Genomic DNA, 19,531 nt, shown 5'->3' with positions numbered 1-19,531 from the left:
ATACACCTCATCAAAACGAATATGAAAGGAGAATAGCGCAAAATGTCTGTCGTTAGCTTCATTATGCCCGTTGCTGTGTGATTTAGCTACCCCAAATGTACACAGCCTTTTATAGCCGAGAACACGGCGATTTTGCGATAGCAATAACACTAATGACTTTCAGCTCAAGGGGGTCTACATTGTTTGATAATATTCTGATCAATTGAATATTTTTCTGAAGTGAAATGCGAAGATTTGAATTTCCATGTGTGTCCTTGAATATATATATTATCATATAAACAGGTAAAATATTTACTCGCATTTCCCTGAGAAAAGCTCGCCTAATTTCCACACTCAGCTGCTCAAGATTTAAACAGATGGTGATAATTGGGTGGATGTAAAGAGAACTTAAAAACGTTGATGGTAATTGGATGGATGATAAGAGAACTTGAAAAATGGATGGATGGATGGAACGAGAATTTTAAAATAATGACGATGATATAATTGGATGGATGGATGGATGGAAAGAGAACTTGAAAATAAAGATGATGATATAATTGGATGGACAGATACAACGAGAACATGAAAATGATATTGATAATTGGATGGAGGGAAAGAAAACTTGAAAAATGATGATGACATAATTGGATGGATGGAAAGAGAACTTGAAAATGATAATTTGATAAAAAGATAACTTAAAGTGCCTATATCACTCGTGGGATCTTTATGCATTTGGAAAGAACGTAAAAAGTTAGTTAATATGTTAAAAAACGTTTTTTGATTTAGTGCAATAATTTCGAAGATACTAGCCTTTAAACTACCTGCAGTTCCTGAGTCCCAACCTCCTGGGTTTAAAAAACGGCTATTACTGCCCATTGTTTACAGGAGCCTGGGACTCAGGAACTGCAGGTAGTTTGAAGGCTAGTATCTTCAAAATTATTGCACTAAATCAAAAAACTTTTTTAATATATCAACTAACTTTTTACATTCTTTTCAAATGCATAAAGATCCCACAATTGATATATAGGCACTTTAAAATGATAACGATAATTGGATTGAAATGGAACTTGAAGCGCTATGCATGCATGATATCGCAGCGACTTAAGTTTCGAACAGCGAGTTCGAACAGTTTTATCGTAACGTTTGTTGCCATAAAACGATAAAACAAATAGCTTCTCCGTAATTTGAAAAAGTTAGCTTGGTGGCTGGTGCTGCAGCTTCGCTTTAAATGACCTTGTAATCGTCACAAAATACTTTAGGAAAATATTTCTTCCAAAACCTTAATTTAAAATGTCTATGAACGTCTACGAAGATATTTTTCTATCCGGACTTCGCAGCTGATATAAAGATAACCCCTGCTGATTCCTATATACGGATGAAACAGACTGTAGTGGACGATTTTTATAAGAAAATACAATATGGACAAAAACAGGAGTATATGCATGGATATATTTGTATAACAGATAGAGCCAACAGAGCTTTAAAAATTCGCTCCACCATGACTAGCAAACATTATCTTATAGCTAGGTCGACAGTAAAATTTCCATAGCATAACTAAATCGTCAGGCATGCATGCAATGCTGGCTACGCCACTGCTAGCAAACCTTATCTTTAGCCTGCTAGTCTACATTAAAATTGAACAGGTCGGCAGGCATACAAAATGAGGGTCATCATAAAGGATTGAATTTAACAAAATCCCCTAAAATTAATAAAATGCGATTTTATTCTTCATTCGCATTTTTTGACCTCGTCTGAATGCTTTGTCCGTTGCTGCTGTAGGAATTAAACGTGGTGTCTTTTTTCCATAGACTTTTATAAAGATTCAGAGTTTTTTGGTGAAAAAGAAACGCTAATGCAATGTAGCTACAATCCTTGTAAACTATACAATAAAATCCAATTAAAACAAATAAAGACAAGCACAATATGAAATTTGAGGGAGTATAAACTGTCCCCATTTTTGAACAAGCTAATTCCTTAACGAAATATGTCACCAGAAGGAATCACGAGTATACTTAAAGAAGCATTTTCACTGAATAGGATATGTCTGCATGTCTAAATATTATTAAACTCGAAATCAAATGCAAAGCAATTATAGCAAGCTATACCAATGTGTGTACTTAAAGTCACTGATAAGTTATATAGTTTCCACTAAGGTGGAAGTATGCAACGCAAAACTATTGGTTTAGAGCCCAAGTGCATGCGGCAAGTTACAGTCGCTAGTATAAGTTGGTTATTACTACAAGTATACAATGGAAAAACTATTAAAGCCAATTGTCCCTAACTGTGCCCAGGTATCGTTTAGTATTTACACCCAAGTGAAATCAAGATTTGCAAATCTAGCTCGCATTTTCATTATGTCATTTCAAAGGTCAGCGCACCAGTCGCTTGTGAAGATGAATTTTCTCGTGACGTCAAGAATGCGTTCCATCGATCAACATAAAGTTTCAAAGTTTTTTTGTTGCACAGAAAAGCGACGCCAATGTACAATCCTTGTGAACAAACGAAAATAACAAACAAATATTCGAAGGCTTCAACATCGGGAAACAGAACACCAAAGAAAGCAAACAGCCAGGGAAAGCCGACCAACGTCGCAATTTTTGCGCATATGAGAAGATTTTGTTTTCCTTCTTTCTGTTTTAACATTTTTCTGTCCTTGTTATGACGAGATAAACCACGTGCTGTTTGGATAAATCTGAAGATATTATACAGTAGAAGTATAGCCAAGGGTAACAGAAACAAATATAGCTTAGCATTTGCAGTTTCCATCCAACAATTTGTTCCATAATCTATTAGGAACACTTCTGTTTCATCCAAAATGACACAAATTGCGATCACAATGGCAGGAATTAACCACACGAATGCTGAATACGCGATAAATCGTCGAAAAGACTTGTTGACGATTCGTCCAATGAAGGGATTTGACAACGTGAGACAGGTATGATGTGAGATGACGGACATGGCCAGAAATGATGTTTGCAGAAGATAGTGTCCCACTATGGCGAAAGCTTTACATGTGGTTGTCCCTGTGAAATGAGAGGTACCCACCAGCCATACGAGTTGGGACAGAAACATGGAAAAACTCAAGTTCATCAGATTCAATCCAGGAACTGTCCGCAATTCTTTGAATAATCCATAAGTTAACAGAAGAAGAAACAAACAGGTTATCGAAACACTAAAACCACTCGTAGTCAGAATTTGTAACGCATAACTTGTTCGGTTTGTTTTGTATTTTACTTCAGTTTCGTTGAACGTGGTTTTGAAAGGCAAACAAATGGCAATTGTCGAGTTTCCTGAGTCTTCAGATGTGACGTTGCTATTTTCTCTGATCAGATAATCTCCGAAATGGAAAGTTCGGTTCGTTGCTTTGTAATAAACTGATAAATTAGGAAAAGTCCTGTATTCGTTTGGAGCTAACGGAACGTAAGATCCTCCCAAACAATCTGACAAGACCAATTTACGACATAATGTAACATTTCCACCTTCTTCTTTAGCAATAGTGTAGTCATCCAGTAACAATCTTTCGCCAGTTTTATTCACGAGAAAAGTTCCATTTTCCCTGTCAATGTCGTGTTCATGTGACTTCTCCTCTCCGTAGCACGAGAGCTGTTTTAAAATTAAATTTATTATAGAAACATTGTATCCATCGTAAGCGACCGTAAAATTGCCTGTGGAGTTCAAAAGTTGCAAAAAAGCGATATTTTCGCGAGTGATGTTCAAGTCCGGTTCATTTGGGTTGGCCATTACTAGGCTTTGAAATGGCGTCAGGGTTAACCGAAACGTCGCAACGAAAAAAGTATTGGCTGATATGTATTGCTTATGGAAAGTAACTTCAGAGATTTGATTTGGAAAAAGCAAAAAGCGAGATGTGAATGCAGTTCGTAGCCAATTTCCAAGTGTCGAATGCAGTTTCCAGTCGCTTCTAAGAGGAGGTTTTAACCACAGCAGGATCAAAAATTCGTTGGCAAGTTTATTACTGGAAGAAATAACATATCCTTTGCGACAGAACTTCAAGCTTGTATCATAAACGGAACCAGACGGACAGGACTTTGACACGACACTAGTCGTAATAACACGTTCAGTCGTCCTCTTCAGCTTGAATACGATCGAAAATTTGTCAGATCCTACGCCCCCGCCGCAACCTCTTTCTGCGTGCCATACGACCAGGCCAGGATGACCATTACACGACGCACATTCAGGGTTCTTGAAGTATTTATGTTCGCTGCTTGTTACGACTGCAATAGGACCTTCAATACAACGTTTATAATGTTGATTTGTTGAATTATTACAGTTGTCTATATAATTCATTCCATAACAATACCTCCGTGGTTGATCCATGTGGGGCGAAAAAGATTCGATCTTTCCCCCGTTTTCCAAGATAAACTTGATCTTTTGATTCAGGTCGTAGCCCTCGGGGGGAACAACGTTTGTTTTAACACGTATATCCCAAGATGTGAAATTTTCTACGCCATTGCACAAGGCGCAGTACTTATTACGGTAAGTAAGGAAATTTTCCCCAACCACTGGAATAATATCCCCTACAGAATACGAAAACTCTGTTGTAGGATACGATAGCCCCATTGGGACGTCCTTACATTTGGCTACTAACCTGTTGACGGAGTCGTTAGATGGACATTTATTTATCATCCAAACCCCGGTTATTCCAAGGGCTACGCATGAAATATCCTCTCCGCGCGCGACACCAAATGGGATACATTTCCATGCTGAAGCAGGCTCTTTGATATCGGTAGTTTTGTTTGACTCCTGTCCACCACATAGCTTTGGGTAATCCGGACAACAATCTGAAAAAATCTTGAAGCAAGCGTTGTCGTAAAAACAACCACCATTCGCGCTGTATTCAAACGTTGTTTGATTTCCTCTACATGTATAATTTTTCGAACTTCGTCGAACTCTGCCTGGGTTTTGCCGTCTTGATTCCGTAGTCCGCTCAGATGATTTCGATTCGAGTAGATCAACTGTGTGTTGTAATGTGGCAATGTGAGGGCATATACAGACGATCAAAATGAATAAGGGAGAAGCACAACACACGAAATCTTTCGGTTGTTTCATGGTTGATCCACTAGAGCGATTAAATTATTCCGAATGCACAAGCACCTCTTTATGATCGAGAAGCTGACGCAGAGACTCTGCTGTAGTGATATCTTGAAGAAAGATTCAAGGACTTATATTGTTTGACACATTTACGCCATTTATAAAATTCTTGGAATATTTATGCAGTAAAAAATCCAATTGTAGCCATAATCGCTATGACAGCGTCGAAGGTAGCCTCGTCCAAATGAATGGATAACATGTTTATTGTGAATGACTTATTCGAGTGGTTTCAATAGAGGCGAAATATTTCACTTTGGCAAAGAAAACGTATTGCAGGGCTGTCTCTTTCAAACTACGAACAAATTGTTTTAAAAACTTTATGCTCGAAATTAAAAGGGGCGAAATATTTCACACTGTGGCAAGAAAAAGCACATGGGCCAGTGATAAGGTCTATCCTAAGTCGATTTCCTCTTAGCTACATATTCACTCGATATTTACATGCATCAATTCTGACAGTAAAAAGTCAGGTTTGACATGCTCTTAACTCGAGCTATTACTCTTGAGTAAAAATTTCATCTCTCACAAACTCTGTCCTCCCCCCCTGGCTTGATAAATATTAGCAATAAATAAAGCAATTATAAAGCAATACCCAAGCGTAGTTAAAGTTACTAATAAGTTATATACGGTATTAAGTGCGGCAAGTTAAAGTCGCTAGTAGAAGTAGGTTATTACTATGATAGAAGTATACATTTGAAAAACAATTGAAGCCAATTGTCCCCAACTGTAGTATTAGTATTTACGCCTAAGTGAAATTAAGATGTGTTTCAAATCTAGCTCGCATTTTCATCATGTCATTTCAAAGGTCAGCGCACCAGTCGCTTGTGAAGATGAGTTTTCTCGCGATGTAAATAACACGTCCCATCGATCAAGATAGAGTTTCAAAGTTTTCTTTTTGAACAGGAATGCCATTCCAATGTACAATCCTTGCGAACAAACGAAAATAACAAACAAATATTCGAACGCTTCAACATCGGGAAACAGAACACCAAAGAAAGCAAACAGCCAGGGAAAGCCGACCAACGTCGCAATTTTTACGCAGATGAGAAGATTTGGTTTTCCTTCTTTCTGTTGTAACATTTTCCGGTCTTTGTCATGACGAGATAAACCACGTGCTGTTTGGATAAATCTGAAGATATTATACAGTAGAAGTATAGCCAGGGGTAACAGGAACAAATACAGCTTAGCATTTGCAGTTCCCATCCAACAGTTTGTTCCATAATCCACTGAGAAGACTTCTGTTTCATCCAAAATGACACAAATTGCGACCACAATGGCAGGAATTAACCACACGAATGCTGAATACGCGATAAATCTCCGCAAAGATTTGTTGACGATTCGTCCAATGAAGGGATTTGATAGCGTGAGACAAGCATGATGTGAAATGACGGACATGGCCAGAAATGATGCTTGCAGAAGATAGTGTCCCACTATGGCGAAAGCTTTACATGTGGTTGTCCCTGTGAAATGAGAGGTACCCACCAGCCATACGAGCTGGGAGAAAAACATGGAAAAACTCAAGTTCATCAGATTCAATCCAGGTACTGTCTGTAATTCTTTGAATAATCCATAAGTTAACAGAAGAAGAATCAAACAGGTTATCAAAACACTGAAACCAATCATAGTCAGAATTCGTAACGCATAACTTGTCCGGTTTGTTTTGTATTGTACTTCAGTTTCGTTGAACGTGGTTTTGAAAGGCAAACAAATGGCAATTGTCGAGTTTCCTGAGTCTTCAGATGTGACGTTGCTATTTTCTCTGATCAGATAATCTCCGAAATGGAAAGTTCGGTTCGTTGCTTTGTAATAAACTGATAAATTAGGAAAAGTCCTGTATTCGTTTGGAGCTAACGGAACGTAAGATCCTCCCAAACAATCTGACAAGACCAATTTACGACATAATGTAACATTTCCACCTTCTTCTTTAACAATAGTGTAGTCCTCCAGTAACAACCTTTCTCCTGTTCCATTCCGGACAAAAGTTCCATTTTCCCTGTCAATGTCGTGTTCATAAGACTTCACCTCTCAGTAGCACGAGAGCTGTTTCGAAATTAAATTTATTACAGAAACATTGTATCCATCCCAAACTAGCGTAAAATTGCCTGTGGAGTTCATAAGTTGCAAGAAAGCGATATTTTCACGAGTGATATTCAACTTCGGTTCGTTTGGGTTTGCCATTATCAGGCTTTGAAATGGCGTCAAGGTTAACCGAAACGTCGCTACAAGGAAGATGTTCGTTCTATATTGCTCTTCGACAGTAACTTTTGAAATTTGATATCGTAACAGCGAAAATTGAGATGTTAACGCAGTTCGTAACCAATGTTCAAGCCAAAAATTCGGTCCCCAGTAGATTCTAGGAGGTTTTAACCATAATAGGACAAGAAATTCACTAGCAAGTCTATCACTGGCAGAAATAACATATCCTTTGCGACAAAACTTCAAGCTTGTATCATACACGGAACCAGAGGGACAGAACTTTGTCACGACACTTGTCGTAGATACACGTTTACTCGTTCCCCTAAGTTTAAACACGATCGAAAATTTTTCAGACATTACGGGGCCGCAAGAACCACTCGTGCCCCATCCGGTCACGTCAGGACGACCATTGCAAGACGCACATTCCTGGTTCTTGAAGTACATGATGCGTCCATCGCCTACGACTGCAATAGGTCCTTCAACACAACCTTTATAATGTTGATTCGCTGCATTACAAGTATCAATATAATTCTTTCCATAACAATACCTCCGCGGTTGACCATCACGGGGGGCAAAATGTTTAATCTTTCCCCCGTTTTCCAAGATGAACTTTAACTGTTGATCCAGGTCGTAGCCCTCGGGGGGAACAACGTATGCATCAACACGTATATCCCAAGCTGTGAAATTTTCTACACCATTGCACAAGGCGCAGTGCTTATTACGGTAAGTGAGGAAATTTGCCCCAATTACCGGGATAATATCTTCTACGGGATACGAAAACTCCGTTGTGGCGTTCTCACATTTAGCTACTAGCCCGTTTAAGGTGTCGTCTGCGGGACATTTAGTTATCATCCAAACACCGGTTACTCCGTCGACGCGACAGCTCGTCTGTGATAGCGCCAGTGGGAAACTTGATTCCACACATTTCCACGCTGAAGCAGGCTCTTTGATATCAGTAGTTTTGTTTGAATCCTGTCGACCACATCGCCGTGGGTAATACCAACAACAATCTGAAAAAATCTTGAAGCAAGCGTTGTCATCGAAACAATTACCATCCATTTTGTATGCAAACGTTGTTTGATCTCCTGTGCATGTATAATTTTTCGCACTTCGTCGAACTCTGCCTGGGTCAAACCATCCTGATTCCATGGTCCAATCAACTGTGTGTTGTGATGAGGCATTGTGAAGGCATATACACACAATCAAAATGAATAAGCGAGAGGCACAACACACAAAATCTTTTGGTTGTTCCATGGTTGCTCTACTATAGGGCGATTTACTCCAAATGACTCCTCTTTATGGTCAAGAAACTGACGTAGGGACACTGATATCATGATATCTTGAATTAATATTTAAGGACTTATATTCTTTGACACATTCAGGCCATTTATCAATACTTGGAATGTTTTCCCAGTCAATAATCCAGCTGTATATAAAGTAGTCGCCCAAAGTAATAAAGGCTTTATTTATGGCATTTTTTCTCCGTGAAATACTAGGATATGTATTTCGTCTGTTTTTCTTGAATATAGTGCGTTGTAAAGGCAGAATCATTAATGCGAGTGGTTTTAATTAAAAATAACCAGGCGAAATATCTCGCTTGGACGAACTGTTTGCGAGCCACATATTTGCATGTTTTCTTTTGAATTCTGACAGCAAAAAAAAGCAAACTTGAAAGCTCTTAACATAGAAAACGTGCAATATTTTGCGAGCGAGCTATTATTGATCATGACCTTTTATTCGCGAGCAAATTTCTGCCCTTTTTATTACTTCATAAATGCAAGTTGGTAAAATTATTTAAATTTCTTCCCCTCACATGTAAATTTGATTTCTCTTTCACGCGCTCTCTCAATTTGGCGCGAGTGCATGGCATCAAAGATTCAATCAATTGTGATAATATCTTGTTTCTGCAATAAACTAACATGAAATACGCGATATCGAAAATTAAGCAAAACGTGGTTATCTTGAGGAAGAAATAGTGATCATAGTGGTAGCACTACAAGTATATAGTGAAGTGCCAGAAACTCCCAGTGTCTCGATTTCATTTACAACAGCTAAAAACTTAGAAATAGAAAAGCTTACTTTATTGTTCTTAAATCAAAATTGATAAATATATCAGTATAATCGAGATTTTCAAATTATCATACAAAGGACCAACCGATAGACTAAGTATCAAGTTGTCAACGGTGGTTGTCAAAGGAACCACTTGACGGTGAAGACATCAATGTAAATCAGATTTCATATCACATGATGATCAAGTATGCCCTGTACGGTTTACACTATATTCTTTCAATCTAACATTTTATTTCCATCAGCTTTCGGTCCGTTTTAACAACTAAAGGCAATGGGAAATAAATTTTCAGCAGTCCTTAATTAGCACTGCATGGTCACATCTCTTTGATCAAAATCAGAAATCATTATCATATTAAGATCAGTGTTCACTGAATGCATACTTGGATGAGAGTTATGGAAGCCATGTTTACATTTACCATGAACTATAGCTTTGAACTAGATTTCTCTCGCATAAATGCACTTGCCTTGAAAATCTCACCGAGCTATCCCATGTTTGTTTCCTAAGTTTTCTTTAATGATGAAGTTTATTTCTTTATTATATGTCAGTTCTCACGGCAACTAGGTTTTTGCCTTGATTGGACCTTTTATAAGTCCTTTTAGCAACAAACGACGGTTGATAATTAAATAATAAAATAAAATCCAACTAAGTCCAGAACATGAAACTTGAAGGTACGACGCATGCACCCATCCGAGTTTAGCTGATGAATCCGGTTAACAAAATAAATAACCAGAAAAACGTATTGTTACTACAAGTATATATACCATGCAAATCTATCAATTATAAAGCCTAAGCGTGCCCAAATGACCAGAAGTTAAAGCTACTATTTTTTCTCCGTGAAATGCTAGGATATGTATTTTGTCTGTCTCTTTTGAGTATAGTGCGTTGCAAAAGCAGAATCATTAATGCGAGTGGTTTTAATTAAAAATAACCAGGCGAAATATCTCGCTTGGACGAACTGTTTGCGAGCCACATATTTGCATGTTTTCTTTTGAATTCTGACAGCAAAAAAAAGCAAACTTGAAAGCTCTTAACACAAAAAAGGTGCAATATTTCGCGAGCGAGCTATTATTGACCTTTTATGCGCGAGCAAATTTTTGCCCTTTTTATCATTTCATAAATGCAAGTTGGTATATATTTCTTCTCCTTCAATCTATTGTGATAATATCTTGTTCGTGAAATAAACTAACATGGAATACGCGATATCGAAAATTAAGCAAAACGTCGTTATCTTGGGAAAAAGGTAGTGATCATAGTGGTCACGTACAATTATAGTGAAGTGCCATAAACTCCCAGTGTTCCGATTTTATTTACAACAGCTAAAAACGTAGAAATAGAAAAGCTTACTTTATTGTTCTAAGATCAAAATTGATAAATATATCTGTAGAATCGAGATTTTCAAATTATCATACAAAGGACCAACCGATAGACTAAGTATCAAGTTGTCAACGGTGGTTGTCAAAGGAACCATTGACGGTGATGAAAAACATCAATGTAAATCAGATTTCATATCACATGATGATCAAGTATGCTCTGTACGGTGTACACTATATTCTTTCAATCTAACATTTTATTTCCGACAGCTTTCGGTCGGTTTTAACAACTAAAGGCAATGGGAAGTAAATTTTCAGCAGTCCTTAATTAGCACTGGTCACGTCTCTTTGTTCAAAATCAGAAATCATTATCATATTAAGATCAGTGTTTACTCAATGCATACTTGGATGAGAGCTATGGAAGCCATGTTTACATTTACCATGAACTAGCTTTGAAATTTATTTCTCTCGCATAAATGCACTTGCCCTGAGCTATCCCATGCTTTTATCCTAAGTTTTCTTTAATGGTTAAGTTTATTTCTTTATTATATGTCAGTTCTCACGGCAACTAGGTTTTTGCCTTGATTCGACCTTTTATAAGTTCTTTTAGCAACAAACGACCGTTGACAATTTCCAACTAAGTCCAGAACATGAAACTTGAAGGTAGGACGCATGCACCCATCCGAGTTTGGCTGATGAATCCGGTTAACAAAATAAATAACCAGAAAAACGTATTGTTACTACAAGTATATATACCATGCAAATCTATCAATTATAAAGCTATGCCTAAGCGTGCCCAAATGACCGCAAGTTAAAGTAACTAATAAGTTCTATAGTTCAACTAACTTGGAAGTAAGCAACGTAAAACTAATAACTACAGCTCTGCCTAATTATCCCCAATTAACTGTCCTCAGATACTGCGCAAGTGCGGCACTAGGTTATCACTAAGTTGGAAATATACAATGTAAAAACTATTGATTAAAGCTATCCCTAATCGCACAAACTGTTCAAGATATCGATTAGTTTAAATTGGGTTGCGCATCTAACTCGCATTTTCATCATGTTATTTCAATGGTCTGCGCACCAGTCGCTCGTGAAGATGAATTTTCTCGCGACGTCAAGAACGCGTTCCATCGATCAACATAAAGTTTCAAAGTCTTCTTGTTGAACAGGAATGCCATTCCAATGTACAATCCTTGTGAACAAACGAAAATAACAAACAAATATTCGAACGCTTCAACATCGGGAAACAGAACACCAAAGAAAGCAAAAAGCCAGGGAAAGCCGACCAACGTCGCAATTTTTGCGCAGATGAGAAGATTTTGTTTTCCTTCTTTCTGTTGCAACATTTTTCTGTCCTTGTTATGACGAGATAAACCACGTGCTGTTTGGATAAATCTGAAGATATTATATAGTAGAAGTACAGCCAGGGGTAACAGAAACAAATATAGCTTTGCGTTTACAGTTTCCATCCAACAGTTTCTTCCATAATCTACTGGGAACACTTCTGTTTCATCCAAAGTGACACAAATTGCGACCACAATAGCAGGAATTAACCACACGAATGCTGAATACGCGATAAATCGTCGAAAAGACTTGTTCACGATTCGTCCAATGAAGGGATTTGATAGCGTGAGACAAGTATGATGTGAAATAACGGACATGGCCAGAAATGATGCTTGCAGAAGATAGTGTCCCACTATGGCGAAAGCTTTACATGTGGTTGTTCCTGTGAAATGAGAGGTACCCACCAGCCATACGAGTTGGGATAGAAACATGGAAAAACTCAAGTTCATCAGATTCAATCCCGGAACAGTTCTCAACTCTTTAAATAACCCATAAGTTAACAGAAGAAGAATCAAACAGGTTATGGAAACACTGAAACCAATCGTAGTCAAAATACGAAGCGCATAATTTGTTGGGGGTTTTTTGGATTTTACTTCAGTTTTGCTGAAAGTATTTTTGAATGGTGAACAAATGGCAATCGTTGAGTTCTTTAAATCTCCAGTTGTAACGTTTCTATTTTCTTTGTTCAAACTTTCACTGATCAGATACTCCCCAAAATGGAAAGTTCGGTTCATTGCTTTGTAATAAACTGATAAATTAGGAAAAGTCCTGTATTCGTTTGGAGCTAACGGAACGTAAGATCCTCGCAAACAATCTGACAAGACCAATTTACGACATAATGTAACATTTCCACCTTCTTCTTTAACAATAGTGTAGTCATCCAGTAACAATCTTTCGCCAGTTTTATTCACGAGAAAAGTTCCATTTTCCCTGTCAATGTCGTGTTCATGTGACTTCTCCTCTCCGTAGCACGAGAGTTGTTTTGAAACAACGCTTACCACAGAAACATTGTATCCATCCCAACCTAGCGTAAAATTGCCTGTGGAGTTCAAAAGTTGCAAAAAAGCCATATTTTCGCGAGTGATGTTCAAGTTAGGTTCGTTTGGGTTGGCCATTACTAGGCTTTGAAATGGCGTCAGGGTTAACTGAAACGTCGCCACAAAAATATTATTGGCTGATTCGTATTGCTTATGGAAAGTGACTTCTGATATTTGACTTGGAAGAAGCAGAAAACGTGTTGTAAATGCAGTTCGTAGCCAATTTTCAAGTGTCGAATTCAGTTTCCAGTTGCTTCTAGGAGGAGGTTTTAACCACAAAAGGATAAAAAATTCACTAGCAAGTCTATTACTGGAAGATATAGCATATCCTTCGCGACAAAACTTTAAGCTTGTATCATACACGGAACCAGACGGACAGGACTTTGACACGACACTAGTCGTAGACAACCCTTTACTCGTCCTCTTTAGTTGGAATACGACCGAAAACGTTTCAGATGTTACGGGGCTGCAGATAAAGTTTGTTTCCCAATTTAAAGTGAAATGACCATTACATAAAGCACAATTAACGTTCTTGAAGTGATATTCGCTGCTTGTTACGACCATAATAGGACCGTCACAAAATTTATAATGTCGATTTGTTTCATTGCTACAGGTATCAATATAATTCTTTCCATAACAATACCTCCGCGGTTGACCGTTGCGGGGCGAAAATGGTTTAATCGTTCCCCCGTTCTCCAAGATAAACTTGATCTGTTGATCCAGGTCGTAGCCCTCGGGGGGGACAACGTATGTCTCAACACGTATATCCCAAGCTGTGTAATTTTCCACGCCATTGCACAAGGCGCAGTACTTATTACGGTAAGTGAGAGCGTTTGCTCCAACTACGGGAATGAGATTACCTAAGGGGAACGAAAACTCGGATAGCGTATTCTCACATTTAGCTTTTGTCCCTTTGGTGTCGTTTGCTGGACACTTGGATATCATCCAAACCCCGGTAACTCCAATGATTTTACACTGCCCTGAGAGCCGAAGCAAAGGACCAAATTCGACACATTTCCACGCTGAAACAGGCTCTTTAATGTCAGTAGTCTTGGTTGACTCCTGAACGCCGCATATTCCGACTAAGAAGCAACAATCTGAAAAAATCTTGAAGCAAGCGTGGTCGTAGAAACAAGTGTTCTTATAATTATACACGAACTCTGTCTTATTTCCTGTGCATAATTCCTGTCTCAAACTTCGACGAGCTCTGCCAGGATTAAACCATCCTGATTCCATAGTCCGCTCAAGTGATTTCGATTCGAGTCGATCAACTGTGCGCTGTGATGTGGCATTGTGAACGCATATACACCTCATCAAAACGAATATGAAAGGAGAATAGCGCAAAATGTCTGTCGTTAGCTTCATTATGCCCGTTGCTGTGTGATTTAGCTACCCCAAATGTACACAGCCTTTTATAGCCGAGAACACGGCGATTTTGCGATAGCAATAACACTAATGACTTTCAGCTCAAGGGGGTCTACATTGTTTGATAATATTCTGATCAATTGAATATTTTTCTGAAGTGAAATGCGAAGATTTGAATTTCCATGTGTGTCCTTGAATATATATATCATATAAACAGGTAAAATATTTACTCGCATTTCCCTGAGAAAAGCTCGCCTAATTTCCACACTCAGCTGCTCAAGATTTAAACAGATGGTGATAATTGGGTGGATGTAAAGAGAACTTAAAAACGTTGATGGTAATTGGATGGATGATAAGAGAACTTGAAAAATGGATGGATGGATGGAACGAGAATTTTAAAATAATGACGATGATATAATTGGATGGATGGATGGATGGAAAGAGAACTTGAAAATAAAGATGATGATATAATTGGATGGACAGATACAACGAGAACTTGAAAATGATATTGATAATTGGATGGAGGGAAAGAAAACTTGAAAAATGATGATGACATAATTGGATGGATGGAAAGAGAACTTGAAAATGATAATTTGATAAAAAGATAACTTAAAGTGCCTATATCACTCGTGGGATCTTTATGCATTTGGAAAGAACGTAAAAAGTTAGTTAATATGTTAAAAAACGTTTTTTGATTTAGTGCAATAATTTCGAAGATACTAGCCTTTAAACTACCTGCAGTTCCTGAGTCCCAACCTCCTGGGTTTAAACACGGCTATTACTGCCCATTGTTTACAGGAGCCTGGGACTCAGGAACTGCAGGTAGTTTGAAGGCTAGTATCTTCAAAATTATTGCACTAAATCAAAAAACTTTTTTAATATATCAACTAACTTTTTACATTCTTTTCAAATGCATAAAGATCCCACAATTGATATATAGGCACTTTAAAATGATAACGATAATTGGATTGAAATGGAACTTGAAGCGCTATGCATGCATGATATCGCAGCGACTTAAGTTTCGAACAGCGAGTTCGAACAGTTTTATCGTAACGTTTGTTGCCATAAAACGATAAAACAAATAGCTTCTCCGTAATTTGAAAAAGTTAGCTTGGTGGCTGGTGCTGCAGCTTCGCTTTAAATGACCTTGTAATCGTCACAAAATACTTTAGGAAAATATTTCTTCCAAAACCTTAATTTAAAATGTCTATGAACGTCTACCAAGATATTTTTCTATCCGGACTTCGCAGCTGATATAAAGATAACCCCTGCTGATTCCTATATACGGATGAAACAGACTGTAGTGGACGATTTTTATAAGAAAATACAATATGGACAAAAACAGGAGTATATGCATGGATATATTTGTATAACAGATAGAGCCAACAGAGCTTTAAAAATTCGCTCCACCATGACTAGCAAACATTATCTTATAGCTAGGTCGACAATAAAATTTTCATAGCATAACTAAATCGTCAGGCATGCATGCAATGCTGGCTACGCCACTGCTAGCAAACCTTATCTTTAGCCTGCTAGTCTACATTAAAATTGAACAGGTCGGCAGGCATACAAAATGAGGGTCATCATAAAGGATTGAATTTAACAAAATCCCCTAAAATTAATAAAATGCGATTTTATTCTTCATTCGCATTTTTTGACCTCGTCTGAATGCTTTGTCCGTTGCTGCTGTAGGAATTAAACGTGGTGTCTTTTTTCCATAGACTTTTATAAAGATTCAGAGTTTTTTGGTGAAAAAGAAACGCTAATGCAATGTAGCTACAATCCTTGTAAACTATACAATAAAATCCAATTAAAACAATAAGGTAAAGACAAGCACAATATGAAATTTGAGGGAGTATAAACTGTCCCCATTTTTGAACAAGCTAATTCCTTAACGAAATATGTCACCAGAAGGAATCACGAGTATACTTAAAGAAGCATTTTCACTGAATAGGATATGTCTGCATGTCTAAATATTATTAAACTCGAAATCAAATGCAAAGCAATTATAGCAAGCTATACCAATGTGTGTACTTAAAGTCACTGATAAGTTATATAGTTTCCACTAAGGTGGAAGTATGCAACGCAAAACTATTGGTTTAGAGCCCAAGTGCATGCGGCAAGTTACAGTCGCTAGTATAAGTTGGTTATTACTACAAGTATACAATGGAAAAACTATTAAAGCCAATTATCCCTAACTGTGCCCAGGTATCGTTTAGTATTTACACCCAAGTGAAATCAAGATTTGCAAATCTAGCTCGCATTTTCATTATGTCATTTCAAAGGTCAGCGCACCAGTCGCTTGTGAAGATGAATTTTCTCGTGACGTCAAGAATGCGTTCCATCGATCAACATAAAGTTTCAAAGTTTTTTTGTTGCACAGAAAAGCGACGCCAATGTACAATCCTTGTGAACAAACGAAAATAACAAACAAATATTCGAAGGCTTCAACATCGGGAAACAGAACACCAAAGAAAGCAAACAGCCAGGGAAAGCCGACCAACGTCGCAATTTTTGCGCAGATGAGAAGATTTTGTTTTCCTTCTTTCTGTTGTAACATTTTTCTGTCCTTGTTATGACGAGATAAACCACGTGCTGTTTGGATAAATCTGAAGATATTATACAGTAGAAGTATAGCCAAGGGTAACAGAAACAAATATAGCTTAGCATTTGCAGTTTCCATCCAACAATTTGTTCCATAATCTATTAGGAACACTTCTGTTTCATCCAAAATGACACAAATTGCGATCACAATGGCAGGAATTAACCACACGAATGCTGAATACGCGATAAATCGTCGAAAAGACTTGTTGACGATTCGTCCAATGAAGGGATTTGACAACGTGAGACAGGTATGATGTGAGATGACGGACATGGCCAGAAATGATGTTTGCAGAAGATAGTGTCCCACTATGGCGAAAGCTTTACATGTGGTTGTCCCTGTGAAATGAGAGGTACCCACCAGCCATACGAGTTGGGACAGAAACATGGAAAAACTCAAGTTCATCAGATTCAATCCAGGAACTGTCCGCAATTCTTTGAATAATCCATAAGTTAACAGAAGAAGAAACAAACAGGTTATCGAAACACTAAAACCACTCGTAGTCAGAATTTGTAACGCATAACTTGTTCGGTTTGTTTTGTATTTTACTTCAGTTTCGTTGAACGTGGTTTTGAAAGGCAAACAAATGGCAATTGTCGAGTTTCCTGAGTCTTCAGATGTGACGTTGCTATTTTCTCTGATCAGATAATCTCCGAAATGGAAAGTTCGGTTCGTTGCTTTGTAATAAACTGATAAATTAGGAAAAGTCCTGTATTCGTTTGGAGCTAACGGAACGTAAGATCCTCCCAAACAATCTGACAAGACCAATTTACGACATAATGTAACATTTCCACCTTCTTCTTTAACAATAGTGTAGTCATCCAGTAACAATCTTTCGCCAGTTTTATTCACGAGAAAAGTTCCATTTTCCCTGTCAATGTCGTGTTCATGTGACTTCTCCTCTCCGTAGCACGAGAGCTGTTTTAAAATTAAATTTATTATAGAAACATTGTATCCATCGTAAGCGACCGTAAAATTGCCTGTGGAGTTCAAAAGTTGCAAAAAAGCGATATTTTCGCGAGTGATGTTCAAGTCCGGTTCATTTGGGTTGGCCATTACTAGGCTTTGAAATGGCGTCAGGGTTAACCGAAACGTCGCAACGAAAAAAGTATTGGCTGATATGTATTGCTTATGGAAAGTAACTTCAGAGATTTGATTTGGAAAAAGCAAAAAGCGAGATGTGAATGCAGTTCGTAGCCAATTTCCAAGTGTCGAATTCAGTTTCCAGTCGCTTCTAAGATGTTTTAACCACAGCAGGATAAAAAATTCGTTGGCAAGTTTATTACTGGAAGAAATAACATATCCTTTGCGACAGAACTTCAAGCTTGTATCATAAACGGAACCAGACGGACAGGACTTTGACACGACACTAGTCGTAATAACACGTTCAATCGTCCTCTTCAGCTTGAATACGATCGAAAATTTGTCAGATCCTACGCCCCCGCCGCAACCTCTTTCTGCGTGCCATACGACCAGACCAGGATGACCATTACACGACGCACATTCAGGGTTCTTGAAGTATTTATGTTCGCTGCTTGTTACGACTGCAATAGGACCTTCAATACAACGTTTATAATGTTGATTTGTTGAATTATTACAGTTGTCTATATAATTCATTCCATAACAATACCTCCGTGGTTGATCCATGTGGGGCGAAAAAGATTCGATCTTTCCCCCGTTTTCCAAGATAAACTTGATCTTTTGATTCAGGTCGTAGCCCTCGGGGGGAACAACGTTTGTTTTAACACGTATATCCCAAGATGTGAAATTTTCTACGCCATTGCACAAGGCGCAGTACTTATTACGGTAGGTAAGGAAATTTTCCCCAACCACTGGAATAATATCCCCTACAGAATACGAAAACTCTGTTGTAGGATACGATAGCCCCATTGGGACGTCCTTACATTTGGCTACTAACCTGTTGACGGAGTCGTTAGATGGACATTTATTTATCATCCAAACCCCGGTTATTCCAAGGGCTACGCATGAAATATCCTCTCCGCGCGCGACACCAAATGGGATACATTTCCATGCTGAAGCAGGCTCTTTGATATCGGTAGTTTTGTTTGACTCCTGTCCACCACATAGCTTTGGGTAATCCGGACAACAATCTGAAAAAATCTTGAAGCAAGCGTTGTCGTAAAAACAACCACCATTCGAGCTGTATTCAAACGTTGTTTGATTTCCTCTACATGTATAATTTTTCGAACTTCGTCGAACTCTGCCTGGGTTTTGCCGTCTTGATTCCGTAGTCCGCTCAGATGATTTCGATTCGAGTAGATCAACTGTGTGTTGTAATGTGGCAATGTGAAGGCATATACAGACGATCAAAATGAATAAGGGAGAAGCACAACACACGAAATCTTTCGGTTGTTTCATGGTTCATCCACTAGAGCGATTAAATTATTCCGAATGCACAAGCACCTCTCTATGATCGAGAAGCTGACGCAGAGACTCTGCTGTAGTGATATCTTGAAGAAAGATTCAAGGACTTATATTGTTTGACACATTTACGCCA

The 19,531-nt window shown here is 38.1% G+C and overlaps 4 protein-coding genes across 5 annotated transcripts in view; all 4 read right to left on the bottom strand.

The window, feature by feature from the left end:
- The window catches only part of LOC114520257 (D-glutamate cyclase, mitochondrial-like), a 46,454-nt gene that overhangs the window by 4,700 nt on the left and 22,223 nt on the right, over nt 1-19,531 (bottom strand). The window lies entirely within an intron of this gene.
- On the bottom strand, nt 1,972-5,850 carry LOC114520256. Its single transcript, XM_028540489.1, has one exon. The coding sequence runs from the start codon at nt 5,044-5,046 to the stop codon at nt 2,332-2,334; it is 2,715 nt and encodes a 904-aa protein (XP_028396290.1). The 5' UTR covers nt 5,047-5,850; the 3' UTR covers nt 1,972-2,331.
- On the bottom strand, nt 5,856-7,349 carry LOC114520260 (adhesion G-protein coupled receptor D1-like). The gene has a single exon (XM_028540493.1). The coding sequence runs from the start codon at nt 6,706-6,708 to the stop codon at nt 5,875-5,877; it is 834 nt and encodes a 277-aa protein (XP_028396294.1). The 5' UTR covers nt 6,709-7,349; the 3' UTR covers nt 5,856-5,874.
- Nucleotides 16,621-18,212, bottom strand: LOC114520259 (adhesion G-protein coupled receptor G6-like). The gene has a single exon (XM_028540492.1). It carries the CDS (start codon nt 18,067-18,069, stop codon nt 16,681-16,683), a length of 1,389 nt encoding a protein of 462 aa, XP_028396293.1. The 5' UTR covers nt 18,070-18,212; the 3' UTR covers nt 16,621-16,680.

This window comes from Dendronephthya gigantea, unplaced genomic scaffold, assembly GCF_004324835.1.
Source record: "Dendronephthya gigantea isolate DGI-Jeju-01 unplaced genomic scaffold, DenGig_1.0 000015F, whole genome shotgun sequence".
NCBI classification, from domain to species: domain Eukaryota; kingdom Metazoa; phylum Cnidaria; class Anthozoa; order Malacalcyonacea; family Nephtheidae; genus Dendronephthya; species Dendronephthya gigantea.
This window is presented reverse-complemented; position numbering and strand designations above follow the sequence as displayed.